This window comes from Pseudophryne corroboree, chromosome 2 (assembly GCF_028390025.1).
Source record: "Pseudophryne corroboree isolate aPseCor3 chromosome 2, aPseCor3.hap2, whole genome shotgun sequence".
NCBI classification, from domain to species: domain Eukaryota; kingdom Metazoa; phylum Chordata; class Amphibia; order Anura; family Myobatrachidae; genus Pseudophryne; species Pseudophryne corroboree.
This window is the reverse complement of record NC_086445.1, coordinates 297,394,053-297,418,459: the sequence shown is the minus strand read 5'-3', so window position 1 is coordinate 297,418,459 and position 24,407 is coordinate 297,394,053. Positions and strand designations below refer to the sequence as shown.

Below are 24,407 nucleotides of genomic sequence, written 5' to 3'. Positions count from 1 at the left end.
CCGTTTAGGAGCTTTGGTATAATCCCCATGGTCCTTACGGAGTCCCCAGCATCCACTAGGACGTTAGAGAAAATAAGATTTTACTCACCGGTAAATCTATTTCTCGTAGTCCGTAGTGGATGCTGGGCGCCCATCCCAAGTGCGGATTGTCTGCAATACCTGTACATAGTTATTGTTACAAAAATCGGGTTTTGTTGTGAGCCATCTCTTCAGAGGCTCCATTTGTTATCATACTGTTAACCGGGGTTCCTATCACGTGTTATATGGTGTGATTGGTGTGGCTGGTATGAGTCTTACCCGGGATTCAAAAATCCTTCCTTATTGTGTCAGCTCTTCCGGGCACAGTTCCTAACTGAGGCTTGGAGGAGGGTCATAGGGGGAGGAGCCAGTGCACACCAGATAGTCCTAAATCTTTCTTAGATGTGCCCAGTCTCCTGCGGAGCCGTCTATTCCCCATGGTCCTTACGGAGTCCCCAGCATCCACTACGGACTACGAGAAATAGATTTACCGGTGAGTAAAATCTTATTTTTTTTTTCCCCTTTTGCTTTTGTTGAATTTAAATATAAGGGAAGAATACATATAATGCATTGTGACTGGATTTTTTCAGAGATCAGAATTTAATGCTATTCCATTACTTGGCATGGTCTTTCCTAGAATCCCTTAATTTCCTCCCTGGGCCCATTAGTCAGTTTAATTCAGGTCTTAATAGATAGAGGAGTGGTCCTATGGCAAGTAACATGTCTTGGTGAATCTGTATGACATTGTTGGGAGTAATCCAAAGTATTTGTGCTAGTATGGCACTATAAACGCCTTATAAATAAAATAATAATGATGATGATGATAATAGTAGTCCCTCTGAGTAACTCCCTGAAACTGATAACAAACTCTTTTAACCAAGATGCCTGCTGACAATGTGTATATTTCTCCTTTGTGAGTGTTAATAGTAGCATACCTATATAGAGCATAGATGATTTGATACTGTTCATGTTAAATATGGAAAAGAGTTTATTTGAACTGCATTAGTAACGGTAGCATGGCAAGTAACCAGTGTTGAAGAATACACCTTTTCTTGTTCAGCTTATAAAGTAGTGAGACCTTTCTTACAACCTTGAGTCATTTTTGCATTTGTCATAACAATGCCTAACAGCCCTATCAGGAGTCAGAAGTAGCTTGTTACTTAGATTAGCATGTTTAATGTGTGTGTATATATTTTTAATTGAGTAGCAGTTCCGTAGACAGTGGTACAGATAAAGCATGTGGCACATTTGAAACATTTATCTTTTAACCCAATTTGATATGTCATTAAAATTTTGGATTGATTGCGAGAGAATGTTCAGGATTACATGAGTTTGGAGGTGGAAAAATTGTTTTTGCTGAGTGTTAATGCCATATTTTTATAATCTTGAGTCTACAACTGCCTCGGTGCACTCTTGTGTCTATCATGCAGAACACTGATTTACAAACTGGTACCAACACATGGCTTATTACACAAGCCATATAATACTAAATCTATGTAATAATGTTGTTGTTATTTATTTATATGGCAACACATGGGATCCAGTTACAGAGTACATAGACAAATAAGCAAACCAAGAAAACAGTGACTTACAATGCAGGACAATATAGAACAAGTACAGGGTATATAAACATAGCTGCTGCAGCAGACGAAACTGAAATAAATATTGAGCGGTAGAAAACTTGGAGATTTGGTGCCGTTGAAGGGAGTATTGAAAAGAAGATAGGTTAAGTCAGAGATGGAAAAGCACATGAGGTAACAGGGCCCTGCTCATGAAAGCTTACATTCTAAAGGGGAGGTGCAGACAGGCAGGTGTTACCGATGGGCTAGAAAATGAGCATGTACAACAGGGAGATACAGCTGGGTTTGATGAGGAAGTGTTGTGTTTTGGGTTCACAAACTGACCTTTGTCAAGATCAGCAGCTACTTTTCAGCTCTTTGCATGCAAGAGTTTATGCCTTAGAGCATTATAAAGTATATAACAGTAAAACAAAATTTCTTAGTTGTCTGGGACTGATTCTTCTTAGTAGATATACTGTTGTGTAGTGTAGTCTGCACATGACCAGTAAAAATAGTTAAAGCCTAATCTAGGTAAAGCTGGCTACACACGTCCAGAAAGTCAAGTGTGAAATTACAAAGAATTGGGTCACACACATTCAGATCAGGTATCATTTCTGCGGCCTGTTACCGCAGTTCGTCGTGAACTGCGCACAGACACCAATTGTGCGTCTTCTCACGTTTTCTACTGTTCGTGAGATTTGCTCCTGCCTACTGTAAGAGGATCAGTATGAGTAACTAGTATTTTTCAGCCCAACACACTGGTATATAAGGCCATTTGCAGGTTTATTTGCAATATCATCTCTTGTAGGGGCACCTTACAGTACTTCCCTAATGAGGTTTGTGCATGACTAGGTCATTCATAGTTTGGTTATTGGCAGAGTCAGGAGACCAGTGGCTTCTCACCTGACCTGGAACTGCAAGTCTCAGCATGCTCTGCTGGTATCTGCAGTTCCAGGACAGCAAGAGAGCAAACAGCCGCCAATGTAAAGTTAGGTAGTGTAGAAATTTTTTCATGATTATTCTTTTGTTACTAAATAAAAACTATACAAAAGGTCTCCCCTGGTTGCATTCCACCCCTCCCCCTTTTTAAATCAAGAGAGAAAATTATTGTCCCAATATCAGGCAAGTTCCATGAGAAGGACCAAGTGTTGAAAATGCACGCGGGTCTGGTTTTCCCTTGTCACAGAGTATGGCCGTGTTCCTGTGGTTCTTGCCCTTACAATGAAAAATAATATATATATACAGGTTGAGTATCCCTTATCCAAAATGCTTGGGACAAGAGGTATTTTGGATATCGGATTTTTCCGTATTTTGGAATAATTGCATACCATATTGAGATATCATGGTGATGGGACCTAAATCTAAGCACAGAATGCATTTATGTTACATATACACCTTATACACACAGCCTGAAGGTAATTTTAGCCAATATTTTATATAACTTTGTGCATTAAACAAAGTGTGTCTACATTCATACAATTAATTTTTGTTTCATATACACCTTATACACACAGCCTGAAGGTCATTTAATACAATATTTTTAATAACTTTGTGTATTAAACAAAGTTTGTGTACATTGAGCCATCAAAAAACAAAGGTTTCACTATTTCACTCTCACTCAAAAAAGTCCGTATTTCGGAATATTCCGTATTTCGGAATATTTGGATATGGGATACTCAACCTGTATATATATATATATATATATATATATATATATATATATATATATATATATATATATATATATATATATAATATATATCCACATCAGCAATTCCCATTCTCCCCTCTTGACATATGCCAGCTCCCAGGCCGGTAGGTTACTGAAGAGAGATGCCACAGGGTCAACTGGACCATCCGCCACCCCCTGGTTCAGCATAGCTTCCAGTCATTGATCCAAGGCATCATCGGTCTGCACAATGAATTGCCTCTGGAAGTCTGGGTCTGCTCGCACTGTGCTTCTGGAAAGTATCCCATTTCATGCCTGTATGCAGTCATTAGTAGGGAGGCCAATCTCGGGCCATTTTTTTCAATCCCGGGTATCGGGATTGAAAAATAGTCAATCCCGGGATTGGCTTTCTTACTGTGTCCCCCACGCCCCGCCTCTCCCCACCCGCCCCGCAGACATAAATTCACAAAACTGCAGGGCCAGCCAGGTGGGAAACTTCATTCATACTCGGTGACTGCAGGGGCAGCGGGGAAGATGTGGAGGGGATGGCGACCGCCGTACCATTGGGCTCAGCGGGTTGGTTACTGCGCAGCGTGACCTCACAGTCAGAGGTCACGCTGCACAGGGGGAGGAGGGAGCCGGGCTGCGTCCTGAGGACACTCAACGCTGCCCGACATTAATGGGCTGCCTGATCCCGCAATCACCGGGATTAGAGCTTCCAATCCTGGCATTTAATCCCGGCCTATTGTTGGCCTAAATCCCGGGATTGGCCACCCTAGTCATTAGTTTAGTTTAATTGTCAGTTGTATGTTTTTGATGTTAGTTTGTTCAAGGGGTTGATGTGGGTGCTCTAATGTGGCAAACTATTCTTGATAGTATTGGGCTGTTACCAGGATTGACCACACCAACTTTTGATTTGTGATTAGAGGCTATTGACTTAAATTTAAGCTGCATCTGAACAAATAGTTTTTTTTCCCAAAAACAGTGCCTCTAATACAACACATCTGACATCCCATCAGACATTTGGCATTTTAGAATGTTAACTCAGCCTGTTCAGTTTAGTTTAATATCTTGGTCATGTTTTACTTGTGGTTCAGTCATGTCTCACTGAAGATTGCTTTGCAAAACAAGTACATTTGGGCAAATTCTAGGCATCCTTGCAGCAGATTATCCACTGCAAGCTTGAACATGGTTGAGGAATCTTTATTCCAAAAGTCCCACATGATGTGGAGAATGCAGAGCGCTCCTGTGACTTTCTGATAAGGGGTATCTGTCATTATACCTTACTAAGGTGGACAACATGTGTGCTGCCCCTAGCCATACAAGAGCTCATCTATGCTAGCTTCCAACATATGACCTTGTTCAGTTTCCAAAAAGCCACACAGAAGTTTATTGTTTTTGGGTACTAACATGACCTTGCTTCCCACATGCATGTTGTACGGCATAGTGACTTCCTTTTCCAGCCTATCATTAACCTCCTTTATGATTATAGCTGACATCTCTGGACCCACCCAGATAGAGGGCAGTTTAATTGGCCTAGTCTCCCAGGTCTCAAAAAACAACCAGTTTGGTTTACAAAGTGGAGGTACGTTAGTGCATACTGCAATGGGAAAATACATGTCCCAAAAAATGAGGTGGCACTCACATTAAATGGTCAAGTCCAACAAAGGGGTTTTACAGATGTTGTATAAATCCAAAAAAGCAAGCAACTGGGCAAAACCATGTTTCACTGCAGGTGGGGCAGATGTAACATGTGCAGAGAGATTTAGATTTGGGTGGGTTATATTGTTTTTGTGCATAGTAAATACTGGCTGCTTTATTTTCACAATGAAATTTAGATTTCTATTTGAACACACCCCACCCAAATATTAATATAACTGTACATGTTACATCTGCCCCTCCTGCAGTGCAGCATGGTTTTGCCCAGTTTTGTGCATTTGTGTTGTTAGCTTACAAACCTGAATAAGGGCCAAAATACTGTATTCAGAAGCATTTCTTATTGGTCCATCACAAGTGTATTGCTGAAGCACTTAAAATGAAAAATCAGAAAATCTGCATCCACAATGCTGTTGTCCATATTATAGACATTTCCTTTGGCTGAGTTCATCTAGTATTGGGTTACATGGTCTGGTTGAAGAAGGCGTGCTAGCCAGTTATTTTGTGATCCAAAGTACTCAGTCATTTAGCCCATCAGTAACCATTCAATGATTTCTGCAGGAAACTTCTGTGATGATCCTTGAACCGCCTTTAGTAAATAACTGTGTGCAGTTGAGTGATTTGCCCAAAGTTGACTTAAACCTAGGGATAGCAGACCACAGTGTCTATTGATACCTAGCAAATTAACCTGTTACTAGCTGTGGTACAATGTGCTGCTGATAGGACCATGTACCACTCCAATGCCCGGCTGATGCAATAATTATTTTGACCAGTAATCTTCCAGAATGTAAGGCATTAACTAGTCTTGTGCTGGGTGTGTCAACACATTTGGGGATATTCTTGGCCAAGTTCTCCTTCATTCTGGCCATCATCAACAAGCCTTTCCAGCATGTTTTCATGGACATTAGTCCACTGAGTGAACCCAGCAGTACAGTACTGGGAAAATGTCCATTCATCAATGCTGAACATGTTACTGAAGCAGTGTAGGGGGGATGGGGCCTTCTCTGCAGCCAGCAAGTGATGACAGTTTCTGGGCAGTCTCTGCTCCATACATTCTCAGACCAATGTACAGTGTGGGCGGTGCAAACGGACACTTCAGCAGTTCTTGTTTGCATAATCTTACTTGGAGATGGGGGTTGGGAGAAGTCACTGCAGAAGCTGTTTGTGTGTCATAAAGTGCCACGGTACTCCACTGGGATTTCTCTATTCAGTTTGATGTACTGTATGGAGGATGGTAATAATAATATTTTTATTTATATAGCGCTCTGTCTCCAGTAGGACTCAAGGCGCTTAACAGATACATAGTATATTATATTACAGAAAATAATGAAGTACAGAACAGCTTTTCCTAAAATACAGAAACATGAAGATACTAAAGGCACTTTATGGAAATGCTTGAGTAAACAGGAAAGTATTGCGTCTACTTTTGAAGGATTCTATAGTTGGGGGGCCTCTTGCACTGTGCGGGAAAGTGAGTTCCATAGAGTCGGAGCTGCATGACTAAAAGCTCGAACCCCAGATGAATGACGGGAGATTCTAGGTACTGCTAAATGTCCTTCATCTACAAATCCCAGTAATCGAATGGGGCAGTATAGGATCAGAAGCTGCTTCAGGTACCTTGGACCCTGGTCATGTAGTGCTTTGAAACTCAGTAAGCGAATAAGGGTAGCGTGACCGGGAAAGCTGGGAGGTGACATCCCAGGAGCCTCAAGTTACTGTGCTGTTGTGTTTGTCAAATTTATGACCGAAAGCAGCAGTTGATGCACTTGTCTTGTGACAAATGGAATGGGCTCAGGGTAGCCATAGATTATATTGTGATCCCTATGCCCCACTTCAAGAGCTTGTTTTTGCCCAACAAATGATCGTGCTAGTCACTTCACACAATCACAATTATCCCTCTCCAGTAATTGAGGTTGGGGTAAGGTTAACTATTCAATATCTACAGTATGTACGGTACTTACAGCTATAGTCATGTTCATCTGTCTTCCGTTTGTGCATTTTGTCACAGTGTAGTTAATTTAGTCTCCATTGGGTGCAATAATGGTGTTCCTCCACCAGGTGTCACTTTTGAAAACAACCATTGCTCATGTGTGATGTCTCCGTTGTAAAGTCAAACGATGCTTGTAGTTTAAGATCTGCTTTTTTAGATGATCTCTACATTAATTATAAACGTTAACACCGAAAAAGATTGTCTCAGTCTCTTTGACGGACACAAAGAAAAGCACAGTTCAGAGTTCTGCACAGCTCTCTCTAAAAATAAAAAAAATAAAATCAGTGATAGAGTTGGGACTTGCAGTACTAAAAAAAAAAAATACAATGAGCAACATCATTATGTCACTACAGGTGTCAGCCACCTGTCTCCATAGCTCTCTTGGTATAGTGGTATTGCCTAAGGTTACCATGCCCGTGAGCTAGGATTCTTTTCCCACAAAGGACAAACTTGCATTGTATATCTGCTTAAAAAGTAACATTCAGTTTTGTTTTGTTTTCAAAACAAACTCTGTTGTGCTTCATATACAGAATCAGACATGCACACAGGTATACATTCAAAATTAGGGGGGAAAGACTGTAGATGCTAATTTTTACTCAAATATATAAGTATGACTTTTAAAATTACGTAGTACATATCTTTGAGACTGAGTTTACTGTACTTCCTCCCAGGCATCTCCATTGCTTTATTAGGCAACCTCCCCTAGCCCCAATCGCACCCATGTGAGACTTGTGGTTTCATTAACGGGGTGTACTGCTTAAAGAAGTACAGTAAACTCAGTCTCATAAAAATAACACTCGCTATTTGAAGTCAAACTTTTTTATCTGTTTTAAAAAGTAGCATTCACAGTTTTTTTTTTCTAAGAAGAAAATTGTGAATGTTACTTTTTACACAGATATACAAGTTTGGCTTTTCAAATGACAAGAGTGTTATCTTTATGAGACTGAGTTTACTGTACTTCTTCCCAGGCCTCCCCATTGCTTTAATAGGCAGCCTCCTCCACCACTTATCCCACCCCCTGTGAGACTCATGATTTCACGAACTGGGATGCAGCGCAGAAACAACAATGAGTGTGTCTACATCTGTACCACATAAACAGACTGAAGGTCTACAGAACTAGGAATGTATGTCTGGTAGCAATCCGCTACCCACTTGTGGAAGGCCCAGAGATTGTCCCCATCCCAGATATTTTGCCCACCACTAAAAAATAAATTAGCAGTGGGGACACTCACTATTGGAACCCAGTTCTTCACTGATTAGCAAGAACAGATGTTAAAGGATTTGAAGTTACAAAGATCTCACTTTGCTGCAAAAGGGTGGTGGTCGGGTGGGTGTTACAATACCTGTCACTGAAGAGCCCATTGCAGGTGCTTTTGGCAGAGGACAAGGTTCAGCATGGGTATTTTGACTAATCTGAGGTTTTTTAGCCTCATACGTAGCAAGCTGCTTTGCCCTGTGTTCTGATGCCTTACTATTCTAACTAAAATGAAGTTTTCCATCATTTTGTGCTACAATACCTCTTCTGTGTGATTGGACCTGACAGACTAGCCTTTGTTCCTCATGTGCATCAATGAGCCTTGTGTGCACATGTCCCTGTGGCCGGTTCACCGGTTGTCCTTCCTTCGGCCACTTTTGCTAATTACTAACAACTGCATACTGGAAACACCCCGCAAGACCTGCTGTCATGGAGATGCTCTGACCTAGACGTCTAGCCATCACAATATGGCCATATCAGAGTAGCTCAGCTCCCTTATGCTTGCCCATTTTTCCTGTTTCCAACACATCAACGTCAAGAACTGACTGTTCACTTGCTGCCTAATATATTCCGCCTCTTTAACATTGAAACAAGATAATCAATGTTATTCACTTTACCCGTCAGTGGTTTTAATGTTATGGCTTATCGGTGTATGATAAAGTGCTTATGAACATGTTCTTCCCCCATTTAGCTCTTTTGCATTTATTGTAATTTACAGTAACTGTAATTCAAGGTTACATGTGGGTTTTTTTTTATTATGAGTGCTTATTGCGAATGGTAATCACGCAAGTTAGAATTATTTTACTTAAGTTTCTATTTTGTAGATAACAAAGGTATGTATATGTCATACAGTTCTTAGACGTGTTCAGACATTTATGTGGCAGCATGAAGAGGTTTTCCATTTTCTACTATCTGATATTGCACTTTAAGATTTACCATTGATGCTGATGCTATGGTATCATTTTTATTATATATGCAAAATAATTTGAACGTGTCATAAGTGGCAATATATTAATGAACACTGAGAAGATGAGAGAAGGTTCTGCTTGCTAAAGATTGCAATCATATACCATGTGACAACATCACAACCTGTGCAATCCAAACAATTAACTGTATGTTGGTCTGTCAGCAAGTGGTTAAACCACACGCTTTGTTTAAGAAATAACCTAAAAGTGGTATAGAATGGAGCAATTGCTGACATTTTGTATGTTGGTGTTAGCTATTGTTTGCTACTTAAGCAAAGTAGTTTTCAGATCTACTTGTACACTCTGGTTAATGCGAGCATGTTATACCGAGTATGAAGTAGAATTCACCATAATAGACTGATTAGTTTAGTAGCACTCTATGGCCTCTAGAACGCTGCTGTACTCTGGAACAGGACAAGACTCCAGTCCAATTACTACCCATAGTGCAGCTTTCCCCACACTAGCCACACTGCTGCTCCTTTTCTCAACTCCTATTCATATTCTCTCCCTTGCTCTTCTCTCTGGGCTCTCAATCTTTTTGTGAACCTCTTCCTTCCCCTTCCTCCTGCATACAGCATATGGACTTGCCATAATATCACTCTAACATAAGATACCTATGATTTACATAGGTTCTGTGGCTGATTAAAACCATTTTAAATGGATGCTTCAAATTAGTCAGCCACAGAACCTGTGAACCTCATTGATGTCCCAGATTAAATGGGTAATATGGCAAGCCTAAGTTTATAGCATATTGGATGATGTACTGTATGAGCTTGAGAGTCTATCAGCATATCTTGTGAAGTCCCACCGCCCCTCTGTCTGCCAGCATTGGGTCTATACTCACTACATTGTAGTAAGCAGTGGGATTTACTTGAATGATGATCATGACGTTGGAACATATTTTTCTATTAAGGAAGATGATATTTGCACATGGTTTTATCTCAAGATGCCTTTGATCTTACATACATACATGTTTTAATATAAAAATATGCCAGCTACTAATTGAATACAAATATTATCAATATCTTGTATGGTACTCCTTCGATGCCTCCTTCATTAAATGTATTCTATGTGTTTCTCATCTGTAGAGCACCTGTAGTTCTTTATTTGTACCGCAAAGAAATTAATATTAATATTAAATATTAGTTATTTTATGAACTAGAAGAAATATTGGGATATCCTATTAGCCACGATAATGCTGCAACTTTGAAAAACCATGTTATTTTTTCACTGAGTTTTTAATAATTCCTATCAAATTAATTAACATAGAAACATAGAATTTGACGGCAGATAAGAACCACTTGGCCCATCTAGTCTGCCCCTTTTATTTATCCTTTAGGTAATCTCAACCCATTTTGAACCTTATTCTTTGTAAGGTTCTTACATAGGGTCCATATAAGGTTTCTTACATAGGGCCCACGAATAGCCGCAGACCCATGCATTTTTGCAGCTTTTTATCGCGTAAAAAAAAAATAGTCACAGTGTCGGCTATTGGTGCTAATAGGATAGCCACTGTGAACCAATTAGCGCAGGTAATAGGATATTGCTCATTGCGTCTTTTTAAATGTTCCCATGTCCTCCATTAAAAAAAAATGATGTGTCCCTTTTGTCTTTTGCTTTCCTCTGCTTGCATTTCTAAGAATTAAAATATCTTCCTTCAAATGAAGAAATCTGTAAGTTATACATGTCAGTGGCAGTGTTAGTTCAGGGCTATTCCTTTAGAATAAGTTTCTTCTAGACTCCTCTCCTTTGCATTTAGGCCAAAGTGTGGATATTGACACATAAATTTGTTGGGTGTACTTTCCTTTATAGCTCCTGTAGCATTACCTTGTTTGACTTGTAGCTTTAGCACATCCTATAAAGCACTGTGTGATTCCATGGTACAGAAATAAAATATTAATGTAGATGTGCGTACAGTGTCGTAGCCTTCTAAAATTTCTATAAATTGTGTGCACATATATTTTTAAGTGGATTTTCTGATGTATTATTGAATATATTTTGAGAATTGTAGAATTGAATCACGGTTACATAGGTTGTAAAAAGACAAAAAGTCCTTCAAATTTATCCTTTTCCAAATTTTAGTTATGTGGCAACATATAGCACACAGCTCATTATCTGAAGTGTCTCGTGCAGACATGGCGTGATTAAACTAAATTAAAATCAAACTCTATTTTCCATATTAAAGTATTGTAGTTTATTTTTTTTACAAAGAGACTTAGCCAGCCCTTGGTTCACTACATGTTACAGTGGAGTGTAGATGGGTGTTTAACTTTACATCTGTATTTGCCCCGTTTAACCATCTATTATTTTATACCTATAGTAGTTAGAAAACTGCAAAATAATATAATATAAGATGTAGAACAGTTAAGCAATTTGTGTAAATTCAGCTTTAAGCATGTACACTAAAGCTGCATCATTCTACATTAAGTCAGATTGCTCTAGCACTACATTTTTAAAGCAATTTTTCTATGATGTCCTTCTGTAATTCATTATTGCCTTTGCAAAATCTCGTGATCATCATATTCAGATAACAAAATCAAAGTTCTTATGTTACAATGACAAGCACAGTACTAGAGATCCCTCGCTGTCTTTAAGGTGTTTTATTCTTTTTATTGAAACAGTTAAAAAAGATGAAGAATGTGAAGAGACTGTTTTTACCAAGAAGCGAATAAAGGAACTTAAGGTGTTGGAACCAAAAATTGCCCAAAATTTATGTAAGTATGCAGAGGTATGGTATGTTCGGTATTAAACAACGGTATGCAGTCAAGTTGCCGGCAGTCGGGATCCTGGCGGTCAGGATACCTATGCCGGGATCCCGATCGCTGACAATGCTTACAGCCGCAATCCCGGCTTGCAGGGGCTATTCCCACTCGTGTCCACGACATCCATAGAGTGAGAATAGAACCGGTGGCGAGTGCAGCGAGCCCGCAAGGGGACTCTTTGCGCTCGCCCCTGTGCCAGCATACTGATCGGGATGCCGTTGTCGGTATACTGACGGCAGGCATCCCGATCATCGGTAAATACTACTGATCCCTAAACAACATCTAACAGCTAAGGCTATGTATATTTTATGAAACCTAATCTGAATACTGCATTTTTTCTGAGTTCATTCAAATCTGTAAAAATTAGTTAAGGCTAAAGAAATCACACACTCTTTTTCTCTGACGTCCTAGTGGATGCTGGGACTCCGTAAGGACCATGGGGAATAGCGGCTCCGCAGGAGACAGGGCACAAGAATAAAAGCTTTAGGATCAGGTGGTGTGCACTGGCTCCTCCCCCTATGACCCTCCTCCAAGCCTCAGTTAGATTTTTGTGCCCGAACGAGAAGGGTGCAGGCTAGGTGGCTCTCCTGAGCTGCTTAGAATAAAAGTGTATTTTAGGTTTTTTATTTTCAGTGAGTCCTGCTGGCAACAGGCTCACTGCATCGTGGGACTAAGGGGAGAAGAAACGGACTCACCTGCGTGCAGAGTGGATTGGGTTTCTTAGGCTACTGGACATTAGCTCCAGAGGGACGATCACAGGTTCAGCCTGGATGGGTCCCGGAGCCGCGCCGCCGGCCCCCTTACAGAGCCAGAAGAGCGAAGAGGTCCGGTGAAATCGGCGGCAGAAGACGATCCTGTCTTCAGACTAAGGTAGCGCACAGCACCGCAGCTGTGCGCCATTGCTCTCAGCACACTTCACACTCCGGTCACTGAGGGTGCAGGGCGCTGGGGGGGAGCGCCCTGAGACGCAATATAACAGATAATACCTTAGGTTGGCAAAAGAATACATCACATATAGCTCTTGGGCTATATGGATGTATTTTAACCCCTGCCATTTTTACAGAAAAGAGCGGGAGATAAGGACGTCGTGAAGGGGCGGAACCTATCTCCTCAGCACACAAGCGCCATTTTCCCTCACAGCTCCGCTGGAAGGACGGCTCCCTGACTCTCCCCTGCAGACTTGCTACAGAATCAGGGTAAAAAAGAGAAGGGGGGGCACTATTGGCAGCTAAAAATTATATAAACAGCAGCTATAAGGGAATAACACTTATATAAGGTTATTCCTGTATATATATATATATAGCGCTTGGTGTGTGCTGGCAGACTCTCCCTCTGTCTCTCCAAAGGGCTTGTGGGGTCCTGTCCTCTATCAGAGCATTCCCGGTGTGTGTGCTGTGTGTCGGTACGTGTGTGTCGACATGTATGAGGAGGAAAATGATGTGGAGGCGGAGCAATTGCCTGGGTTAGTGATGTCACCCCCTAGGGAGTCGACACCTGACTGGATGATCGTATTTAAAGAATTAAGTGATAATGTCAGCACTTTGCAAAGAACGGTTGATGACATGAGACAGCCGGCAAATCAATTAGTGCCTGTCCAGGCGTCTCAGACACCGTCAGGGGCCCTAAAACGCCCGTTACCTCAGTGGGTCGACACAGACCCAGACACAGATACTGAGTCTAGTGTCGACGGTGAGGAGACAAACGTAATGTCCAGTAGGGCCACACGTTACATAATCACGGCAATGAAGGAGGCATTGAACATTTCTGACACTACAAGTACCACAAAGAAGGGTATTATGTGGGGTGTGAAAAAACTACCAATAGTTTTCCCTGAGTCAGATGAGTTAAATGAGGTGTGTGATAAAGCGTGGGTTTCCCCCGACAAAAAACTACTAATTTCTAAAAAATTATTGGCACTATATCCTTTCCCGTCAGAGGTTAGGACGCGTTGGGAAACACCCCCTAGGGTAGATAAGGCGCTCACACGTTTATCTAAACAAGTAGCGTTACCATCTCCTGATACGGCCACCCTCAAAGAACCAGCAGATAGAAGGCTGGAAAATATTCTTAAAAGTATATACACACATACTGGTGTTATACTGCGACCAGCAATCGCTTCAGCCTGGATGTGCAGTGCTGGAGTCGCGTGGTCGGATTCCCTGACTGAAAATATTGATACCCTGGATAGGGACAATATACTGTTAACTATAGAGCATTTGAAGGATGCATTACTATATATGCGTGATGCACAGAGGGATATTTGCACCCTGGCATCAAGAGTAAGTGCTATGTCCATTTCTGCCAGAAGAGCGTTATGGACGCGACAGTGGTCAGGCGATGCGGATTCCAAACGACATATGGAAGTATTGCCGTATAAAGGGGAGGAGTTATTTGGGGCTGGTCTATCGGACCTGGTGGCCACGGCAACGGCTGGAAAATCCACCTTTTTACCCCAGGTCACTTCACATCAGCAGAAAAAGACACCGTCTTTTCAAACTCAGTCCTTTCGTTCCCATAAGTACAAGCGAGCTAAAGGCCATTCCTTCCTGCCCCGGGGCAGAGGAAGGGGAAAAAGACTGCACCATGCAGCCGCTTCCCAGGAGCAGAAGCCCTCCCCTGCTTCTGCCAAGTCTTCAGCATGACGCTGGGGCTTTACAAGCAGACTCAGACATGGTGGGGGCCCGTCTCAAGAATTTCAACGCGCAGTGGGCTCACTCGCAAGTGGACCCCTGGATTCTACAGGTAGTATCGCAGGGGTACAAACTGGAATTCGAGGCGTTTCCCCCTCGCCGGTTCCTGAAGTCTGCTCTACCAAAGTCTCCCTCCGACAGGGAGGCTGTTTTAGTGCCATTCACAAGCTGTATTCCCAGCAGGTGATAATCAAGGTACCCCTCCTACAACAGGGAAAGGGGTATTATTCCACGCTGTTTGTGGTACCGAAGCCGGACGGCTCGGTGAGACCAATTTTAAATCTGAAATCCTTGAACACTTACATAAAGAGGTTCAAATTCAAGATGGAATCACTCAGAGCGGTGATAGCAAACCTGGAAGAAGGGGACTATATGGTGTCTCTGGACATCAAGGATGCTTATCTCCACGTCCCAATCTACCCGTCTCACCAAGGGTACCTCAGGTTTGTAGTACAAGACTGTCATTATCAGTTTCAGACGCGGCCGTTTGGGTTGTCCACGGCACCTCGGGTCTTTACCAAGGTAATGGCCGAAATGATGATTCTTCTTCGAAGAAAAGGCATCTTAATTATCCCTTACTTGGACGATCTCCTGATAAGGGCAAGGTCCAGGGAACAGTTAGAAGTCGGAGTAGCACTATCTCAGGTAGTGTTACGTCAGCACGGGTGGATCCTAAATATTCCAAAATCGCAGCTGATTCCAACGACACGTCTACTGTTCCTAGGAATGATTCTGGACACAGTCCAGAAAAAGGTGTTTCTCCCGGAGGAGAAGGCCAGGGAGTTATCCGAGCTAGTCAGGAACCTCCTAAAACCAGGCCAGGTGTCAGTGCATCAGTGCACGAGGGTCCTGGGAAAAATGGTGGCTTCTTACGAAGCGATTCCATTCGGAAGATTCCATGCAAGAACTTTTCAGTGGGATCTACTGGACAAATGGTCCGGATCGCATCTTCAGATGCATCAGCGGATAACCCTGTCGCCAAGGACAAGGGTGTCTCTTCTGTGGTGGCTGCAGAGTGCTCATCTACTAGAGGGCCGCAGATTTGGCATTCAGGATTGGATCCTGGTGACCACGGATGCAAGCCTGAGAGGCTGGGGAGCAGTCACACAGGGAAGAAATTTCCAGGGCTTGTGGTCAAGCATGGAAGCATCTCTTCATATAAACATTCTGGAACTAAGGGCCATTTACAATGCCCTAAGTCAAGCGAAACCCCTGCTTCAGGGTCAGGCGGTATTGATCCAATCGGACAACATCACGTCAGTCGCCCATGTAAACAGACAGGGCGGCACGAGAAGCAGGAGGGCAATGGCAGAAGCTGCAAGGATTCTTCGCTGGGCGGAAAATCATGTGATAGCACTGTCAGCAGTGTTCATTCCGGGAGTGGACAACTGGGAAGCAGACTTCCTCAGCAGACACGACCTCCACCCGGGAGAGTGGGGACTTCACCCAGAAGTCTTCCACCTGATAGTAAACCGTTGGGAAGAACCAAAGGTGGACATGATGGCGTCCCGTCTAAACAAAAAACTAGACAGATATTGCGCCAGGTCAAGGGACCCTCAGGCAATAGCGGTGGACGCCCTGGTAACGCGGTGGGTGTACCAGTCAGTGTATGTGTTCCCTCCTCTGCCTCTCATACCAAAGGTACTGAGAATCATAAGAAGGAGAGGAGTAAGAACTATACTCGTGGTTCCGGATTGGCCAAGAAGGACTTGGTACCCGGAACTTCAAGAGATGCTCACGGACGAACCGTGGCCTCTACCTCTGAGAAAGGACCTGCTCCAGCAGGGGCCTTGTCTGTTCCAAGACTTACCGCGGCTGCGTTTGACGGCATGGCGGTTGAACGCCGGATCCTGAGGGAAAAAGGCATTCCAGATGAAGTCATCCCTACCCTGGTCAAGGCCAGGAAGGACGTAACCGCAAAACATTATCACCGCATTTGGCGAAAATATGTTGCGTGGTGTGAGGCCAAGAAGGCCCCTACAGAGGAATTTCAACTGGGTCGTTTCCTCCATTTCCTGCAAACAGGACTATCTATGGGCCTAAAATTAGGGTCCATTAAGGTTCAAATTTCGGCCCTGTCGATTTTCTTCCAGAAAGAACTGGCTTCAATGCCTGAAGTTCAGACATTTGTAAAAGGGGTACTGCATATACAGCCTCCTTTTGTGCCTCCAGTGGCACCTTGGGATCTCAATGTTGTGTTGAGTTTTCTAAAGTCACATTGGTTTGAACCACTCACCACTGTGGACTTCAAATATCTCACATGGAAGGTGACGATGCTGTTAGCCCTGGCTTCAGCCAGGCGTGTGTCAGAATTGGCGGCTTTATCATATAAAAGTCCTTACTTAATTTTTCATTCTGACAGGGCAGAATTGAGGACTCGTCCTCAATTTCTACCTAAGGTGGTTTCTGCATTTCACATGAACCAACCTATTGTGGTACCTGCGGCTACTAGGGACTTGGAGTACTCCAAGTTGCTTGACGTTGTCAGGGCCCTGAAAATATATGTTTCCAGGACGGCTGGAGTCAGAAAATCTGACTCGCTGTTTATCCTGTATGCACCCAACAAGCTGGGTGCTCCTGCTTCTAAGCAGACGATTGCTCGTTGGATTTGTAGTACAATTCAGCTTGCACATTCTGTGGCAGGCCTGCCACTGCCAAAATCGGTAAAAGCCCATTCCAGAAGGAAAATGGGCTCATCTTGGGCGGCTGCCCGAGGGGTCTCGGCTTTACAACTTTGCCGAGCAGCTACTTGGTCAGGGGCAAACACGTTTGCAAAATTCTACAAATTTGATACCCTGGCTGAGGAGGACCTGGAGTTCTCTCATTCGGTGCTGCAGAGTCATCCGCACTCTCCCGCCCGTTTGCGAGCTTTGGTATAATCCCCATGGTCCTTACGGAGTCCCAGCATCCACTAGGACGTCAGAGAAAATAAGATTTTACTTACCGATAAATCTATTTCTCGTAGTCCGTAGTGGATGCTGGGCGCCCATCCCAAGTGCGGATTGTCTGCAATACTTGTATATAGTTATTGTTACAAAAATTCGGGGTATTATTGTTGTGAGCCATCTTTTCAGAGGCTCCTTTTCGTTTTATCATACTGTTAACTGGGTTCAGATCACAAGTTGTACGGTGTGATTGGTGTGGCTGGTATGAGTCTTACCCGGGATTCAATATCCTTCCTTATTATGTACGCTCGTCCGGGCACAGTATCCTAACTGAGGCTTGGAGGAGGGTCATAGGGGGAGGAGCCAGTGCACACCACCTGATCCTAAAGCTTTTATTTTTGTGCCCTGTCTCCTGCGGAGCCGCTATTCCCCATGGTCCTTACGGAGTCCCAGCATCCACTACGGACTACGAGAAATAGATTTATCGGTAAGTAAAATCTTATTTTTACACGCACGCACGCGCACACACTTTTATTGAAAACGAAGTAGTAAAGTATTAAATGGTCTATTTCTGCTGCGGGGTACCATGGGCTCCACAAGGATTGGACAATGGGGTGTAGAGTAGGATCTTGATCCGAGGCACCAACAGGCTCAAAGCTTTGACTGTTCCCAGAATGCACAGCGCTGCCTCCTCTATAACCCCGCCTCCCTGCACAGGAGCTCAGTTTTGTAAGTTGGTGCTGCATTAAGTAGTCACTTAACAGGGGGCTGCTCCAGGCAACCCTAAAAAGAGCTTTTTTGTGAAGAAAAAGTGAAGACTTCAAGAGCAGCAGCGGTGGTAAATGTCAGGAGACATTCACTGCTGCTGCTCCAGCTCTGCCCAGCGGCGCTGTACACTCCCGAGCCCTGGTTGCCGGCTACCTACAGCGGAGGCTCCGGTTTTCTTCACGTTAGACACACACGGCTGGGGCTCTCCAGGATCGCGTGGCCGCGCTTCTGGAGGTGGTAAGTGGGTACCGCTTGCGGGACCTGGTCTTTATCGTGATCCGGCACGGTCAGTGGGAGGCGGCCCGTGCGCGCTGGCGGTGGACACTGTGGCAGTACAGGCGATCCCACTAGATCATCACGGCATGGGTGCAGGTCAGGTTTTCTCTCTAAACCGATTTTTATATTGCCCACAGTACCCAGTGGTTTTGCCAGCAGGGGGATAAGGCTTAGACCTGAAGCCCCAGCCCCAGGGCGCCATTTCTAGCAAGTGTTCCCGCCCTGTAGCTGCATCTCTGTCTTTTCCTCACTCCCTGTCAGTGTCTGGGCGCCATTATCCCTCAGCTCACTGTTCCTGGGACTGCTTGGGCAAATCCTCCTATGTAAAGCCGTCTGGTTGTCAGTGCTGTGCCTTTACATGACACTTAAGAATTCTACCTGCCTTTTTAGACAGTGATAGTTAAGAAAGAGTGCATTTAGTCAGGGTTTTATAGTACAATTACCCTGTGATATACATCCAGTTCTTACTGTGTACTGTTATATCTCTTGTTATATAGCTGTGTAAGCTGGTCCAGTGCAGTATTATTGTCAGTAATAACCTCTGCATTGTACAAACTGTGACTTTCTGGGTGTGCATTTGATAGCTGAGTGTTGTCCATTTCGTGTCTTTCACTAAACTTGCTATCCCTATATTCTATAACCTGAGGGGACTTGGTGCGTCAGGTTTTATCTAATATAGGATTTTCACAAAGATATACCGTATTACGTATTTTTCTCTGTGATTTAGTCACCATATCTCTCCTTTATCTCTGCTAGTGCTGACTACACTGCGCAGGGATTTGGGTTTAGAGGTATAGTGCTGCTGATAATTGTAATGTTACCTCATACTACAAGTTATATCATGTCTGTCTGCTTCTGAGGGTAATGGTTCTGGGGCTGAACACACTGCCGTTGTTGCTGAAGCCACTGACCCATATGAGGAGAATATAGCAGCTGTGGGCTCTGGTTCTGGGGGCTTCTTTCCCCCCCAGTGGGACTGTGGCAACGGAGGCACATACTGACCCACCGTGGGCCGCTTTTTCCACGCTTCTGCATACGCTAGTTCATAAACTAACACCCCCTATGGGACCCCCAATGCCGGTACAACCGTATGGTCCCTGCAGCTAACCCGCCGTGGGCGGACAATTTATCTGCTCAATTAAAGAAGTTGAACCAGTCCCTGACTACTAAAAAGTCTGACCATCGGTCGCCTAAGTCCAAGGGGTCCTCTAAGCGAGCACTTGTCTCCTCACAATCCACTGCTGTACTGACACCTCGTCTGATGAAGACGGCACGTACACTGACCCCACAGGTTCTGACTCAGATATGGCTGATGGGGAGGGTAGTTCACATGTGGATGTTCCTGATCTTTTGTAGGCTATTAAGTTAATTGTACAGATTACGGATGATCCTGAGCCATCCGTCCCTCCTAAGAAACCAGATAGGTTCAAGTGCAGGAGGTGGTTAAACAAGTTTTACCTCACTCTGACCACCTAGTGGCTATACGTCAGGAACCCTGGGAAAACCTGGGTACAAAGTTTGTGCCTCAAAAGAAGATGATGGCTCGCTATCCCCTCGTGCCAGAGCTGTTTAAGAATTGGGAAACGCCTCCTCCAGTGGACTCGCATGTGGCAAGAATGGTGGTTTCCTCATATCTGCCTGTCACTACCGTCACGTCTCTAAAAGAGCCTACGAATAAGCGTGTGGAGGGTTGTCTGAAAGCGATTTACACCCTCACGGGTGCTGCACAAAGGCCCACTATTGCAGCTACATGGGCTGCCGAGGCTTTTGAAGCATGGGCCTTGGAGTTAGAAGCTGATATCTCCTCTGACCATGCTAGACAATGCTTGTCATATATTGTCACAGATTCTCTATATATTAAAGAGGCGGCTTCAGATGCCGGTATCCTAGCAGCCAAGGCCTCTACTACGTCAGTCCTGGCTCGCCGGATATTGGCCCTCATTCCGAGTTGTTCGCTCGCAAGCTGCTTTTAGCAGCATTGCACACGCTAAGCCGCCGCCTACTGGGAGTGAATCTTAGCTTATCAAAATTGCGAATGAAAGATTCTCAAAATTGTGATTACACACCTCTTAGCAGTTTCTGAGTAGCTTCAAACTTACTCGGCATCTGCGATCAGTTCAGTGCTTGTCGTTCCTGGTTTGACGTCACAAACACACCCAGCGTTCGCCCAGACACTCCTCCGTTTCTCCAGCCACTACCGCGTTTTTCCCAGAAACGGTAGCGTTTTTTCGCACACACCCATAAAACGGCCTGTTTCCGCCCAGAAACACCCACTTCCTGTCAATCACATTACGATCACCAGAACGAAGAAAAATTCCTAACTGCATTGCAAATTTACTTGGCGCAGTCGCACTGCGGCCATTGCGCATGCGCATTCGCGACTAATCACTCCGTTGCGAAAAAAAATAACGAGCGAACAACTCGGAATGACCCCCATTGTTGCTGAGATCCTGGTCTGTGGATCTGGACTCTAGAAAAACCCTGGAGGTACTCCCTTTCAAGGGAGATATTCTACCAAAACTGCCTGTCTGCCAAATACTGCTCCTTCTGTGTAGAAGGCTAAAGGTACGTCCTTTCGCCGTTCAGGTAAAGAAAAAGGTCAGGCGTACCACAAGCAGGCCCACACTTCCAAACCTGGTAAGCCGAAACCCAAAAGAGCCTGGGATGCCTGTCAGCCAGCTTCCAAGACCGGTAAGCCTGCCCCATGACGGGCAGGCCTCCCCCTGGGGGATCCCAGGGTGTGGTGCCGGCTTCTAGGGTTTACCCAGGAATGGTTGAAGACCACTTAAGATGCCTGGGTACGGGAAGTCGTCACTCGAGGTTACGACATAGCCTTCAAAAACCGACCCCCTCATCGATTTTGCCAACAGACGTCCCTTTGGACAAGACACTCTGCATTCGGTGGTACATACACTCCTGGATACAAGAGTTGTAGTACAGGTGCCTCTTGCTCAGAGGGGGCGGGCGTACTATTATCCGCTGTTTCTATTTTCCGAAACTGAATGGGTCCTCCCGGACCATTCTCAACCTCAAGGCATTGAGCAGGTTTGTGAAGGTTTCCAAGTTCTGTATGGAAACTTTTCGCTCTATAGTTCTGGCCTTGGAACCTGGGGACTACATGGTCTCCCTGGACATACAGGATGCTTTCCTGCATATTCCTATAGCAGCGTCACATCCGCAATACCTGAGGTTTGCTATTGGCAACCTCCATTACCAGTTTCGGGCGTTACCTTTTGGTTTAACAACGGCTTCGCTAGTCTACACCAAAGTAATGGTGGTGATGACGGTGGTACTATGCCGTCAAGGGGTCAGGATACTGCCTTACCTGGACGACTTGTTAACCCTGGCAAATTCCCCAGAACTTCTCCTACTTCATCTGGATATGACGGTCCGGTTTCTACAAGCCCACGGGTGGCTCATCAACTGGAAGAAATCCTCCCTGGTCCCTGCTCAGAGCATGGTGCACCTGGTAGCGCTATTGGGCACTCACAACCAGCAGTTGTTCTTGTCTCAGGATAAAGTCCTGAAGCTTCAGGACAGGATTCGTTGCTTCCTTACTCATCCGCAAGTGTCGATACATTCGGCAATGCAGGGGCTGGGCCTCATGGTCTGAGCATTCGACATGGTGAAGTATGCTTAATTCCATTATCGCCCCCTCCAGAGGATGATTCTAGTCAAGTGGGACGGCCTGCCTCACCGGATCAGGTTTCATATAATCTCATTGACTCCGGAAGTCCGTCTGTCGCTACTTTGGTGGCTCCGAGACCAACAATTGTGCAGGGGCCGTCCCTTCTGGATATCCAACTGGGTCCTGTTGACGACAAATGCCAGTCTAAGAGGTTGGGGCGCGGTGCTGGAGCAACACTCCCTTCAGGGTCGGTGGACTAAGGAGGAATCTCTCCTCTCGATCAACATTCTGGAATTGCGGGCGGTCTTCAATGCGTTGAATCTGGCCCACCATTTACTTCAGAACCGTCCTGTTCAAGTACAGTCGGACAACGCCACCACAGTGGCTTTACATAAATCATCAAGGCAGCACTCGAAGCCGTTTGGCAATTAAGGAAGTCTCACAGATTCTACATTGGGCGGAACGCCATCTGCCGGCCATATCGACAATATTCATTCCGGGAGTCCTGAATTGGGAAGCGGACTTTCTCAGTCGTCAGGACGTGCATGCTGGCGAGTGGGGCCTAGATCCAGAAGTGTTTCAACTCATAGCGTAAAAGTGGGGTCTTCCAGATGTAGATCTGATGGCGCCTCGACACAATCACAAGGTTCCGGTCTTGCATTCGTGGATGCGCTGGCGGTGCCGTGGAGGTTTCGGCTGCCGTACGTGTTTCGGCTGCCGTACGTGTTCCCTCCGGTGTCACTCCTGCCCAGGGTGATTCGGAAGTTCAAGCAAGAAAAAGGAAATCTGCTTCTCATAGCTCCGGCGTGGCCCAGACGGCACTGGTTCTCAGACCTGCAAGGCCTATCGTCACAGCGTCCACTTCTACTTCCACAACGCCCAGACCTCCTCGTTCAGGGCCCCTGTGTCTACCAGGACCTAGCCCGGCTATCTTTGACGGTGTGGCTCTTGAAGCTTCCGTCTTGAGGGCTAAGAGTTTTTCTGAAGAGGTCATTAAAACTATGTTGCGGGCCCGGAATCCGGCTTCTGCTTGGATTTACCATAGGGTCTGGCATTCCTACTTTGTTTGGTGCGCATCTAATAATTACGCTTCCAAGTTTAGTACAGCGAAACGTATGGCTTTTCTGCAGCAGGGCCTAGATTTAGGTCTGCGTCTGGCCTCCCTCAAGGTTCATATTTTTGCCTTGTCAGTGTGGTTTCAGAGAAAAATTGCGACTTTATCTGATGTTCATACTTTCACTCAGGGTGTGTTGCGTATCCAACCTCCCTATGTCCCGCCTGTGGCTCCTTGGGATTTGTCGGTGGTTTTGGAGGCATTGCAGGAGCCTCCGTTTGAACCCCTGGGTTCAGCTGACCTTAAGTGGCTTTTCCTTAAGGTGGTGTTCTTGCTGGCTATTGCCTCTGCTAGAAGAGTGTCGGATCTGGGTGCCTTGTCTTGTAGTTCCCCATATCTGATTTTTCACCGTGACCGGGCAGTTCTTAGGGCTCGTCCCGTATATTTGCCTAAGGTGGTTTCTTGATTTGTCTCCCAAAGAGCGGTCTTTGGATGTGGTACGGGCTCTCTGTATCTATGTGAAGAGAACTGCTTCTCTTTTAAAATCTGATTCTCTTTGTTTTGTTTGGATTTCACAAATGTGGCTGGCCTGCTCACAAGCAGACCCTGGCCAGATGGATTAGAATGGTGATTGCACATGCTTATGTGAGGGCTGGTCTGTCAGCTCCTGCACACATTACGGCCCATTCTACTCGGTCGGTTGGACCCTCATGGGCGGCCCAACGTGGTGCGACCCTAGATCAATTGTGCAAGGCGGCTGGGAACCACGTTCATAAGGTTCTATTCCTTCGATACTGCCGCTTCCCAGGATGCTACCTTTGGATGCCTGGTTCTTGTGCCCGCTACAGTGCGTCCCCTCCCATAAGGAACTGCTTTATGACATCCCCATTGTCTAATCCTTTTGGAGCCCAGTGTACCCCGCAGCAGAAAACAAGATTTATGGTAAGAACTTACCTTTGTTAAATATCTTTCTGTGAGGTACATTGGGCTCCACAAGGCGCCCACCCTGACACACTTGGCTTCTTTGGGTTGGTATGGCATTAGCCGCTGACACTTCTCTTGTCATGAGAGTGTGGTGTATGTGGCTACTAAATGTTGTTGTCTCTTTTCCTGCTACTTCATTGGGCTGTTTAACTAAAAACTGAGCTCCTGTGCAGGGGCGCGGGGTTATAGAGGAGGCGGCACTGTGCATTCTGGGAACAGTCAAAGCTTTGAGCCTGTTAGTGCCTCGG

General features: G+C 44.9%; 1 protein-coding gene across 6 annotated transcripts in view; it reads left to right on the top strand.

Annotated features, from left to right (window-relative positions):
* Positions 1-24,407, top strand: part of DIAPH3 (diaphanous related formin 3) — a 1,416,707-nt gene that overhangs the window by 811,348 nt on the left and 580,952 nt on the right. For all 6 annotated transcript variants that reach the window (XM_063952903.1, XM_063952906.1, XM_063952905.1 and 3 more), the window contains one exon: positions 11,734-11,826. In XM_063952903.1, the coding sequence (XP_063808973.1) occupies positions 11,734-11,826 (93 nt within the window). The remainder of the gene's footprint in view (positions 1-11,733; positions 11,827-24,407) is intronic.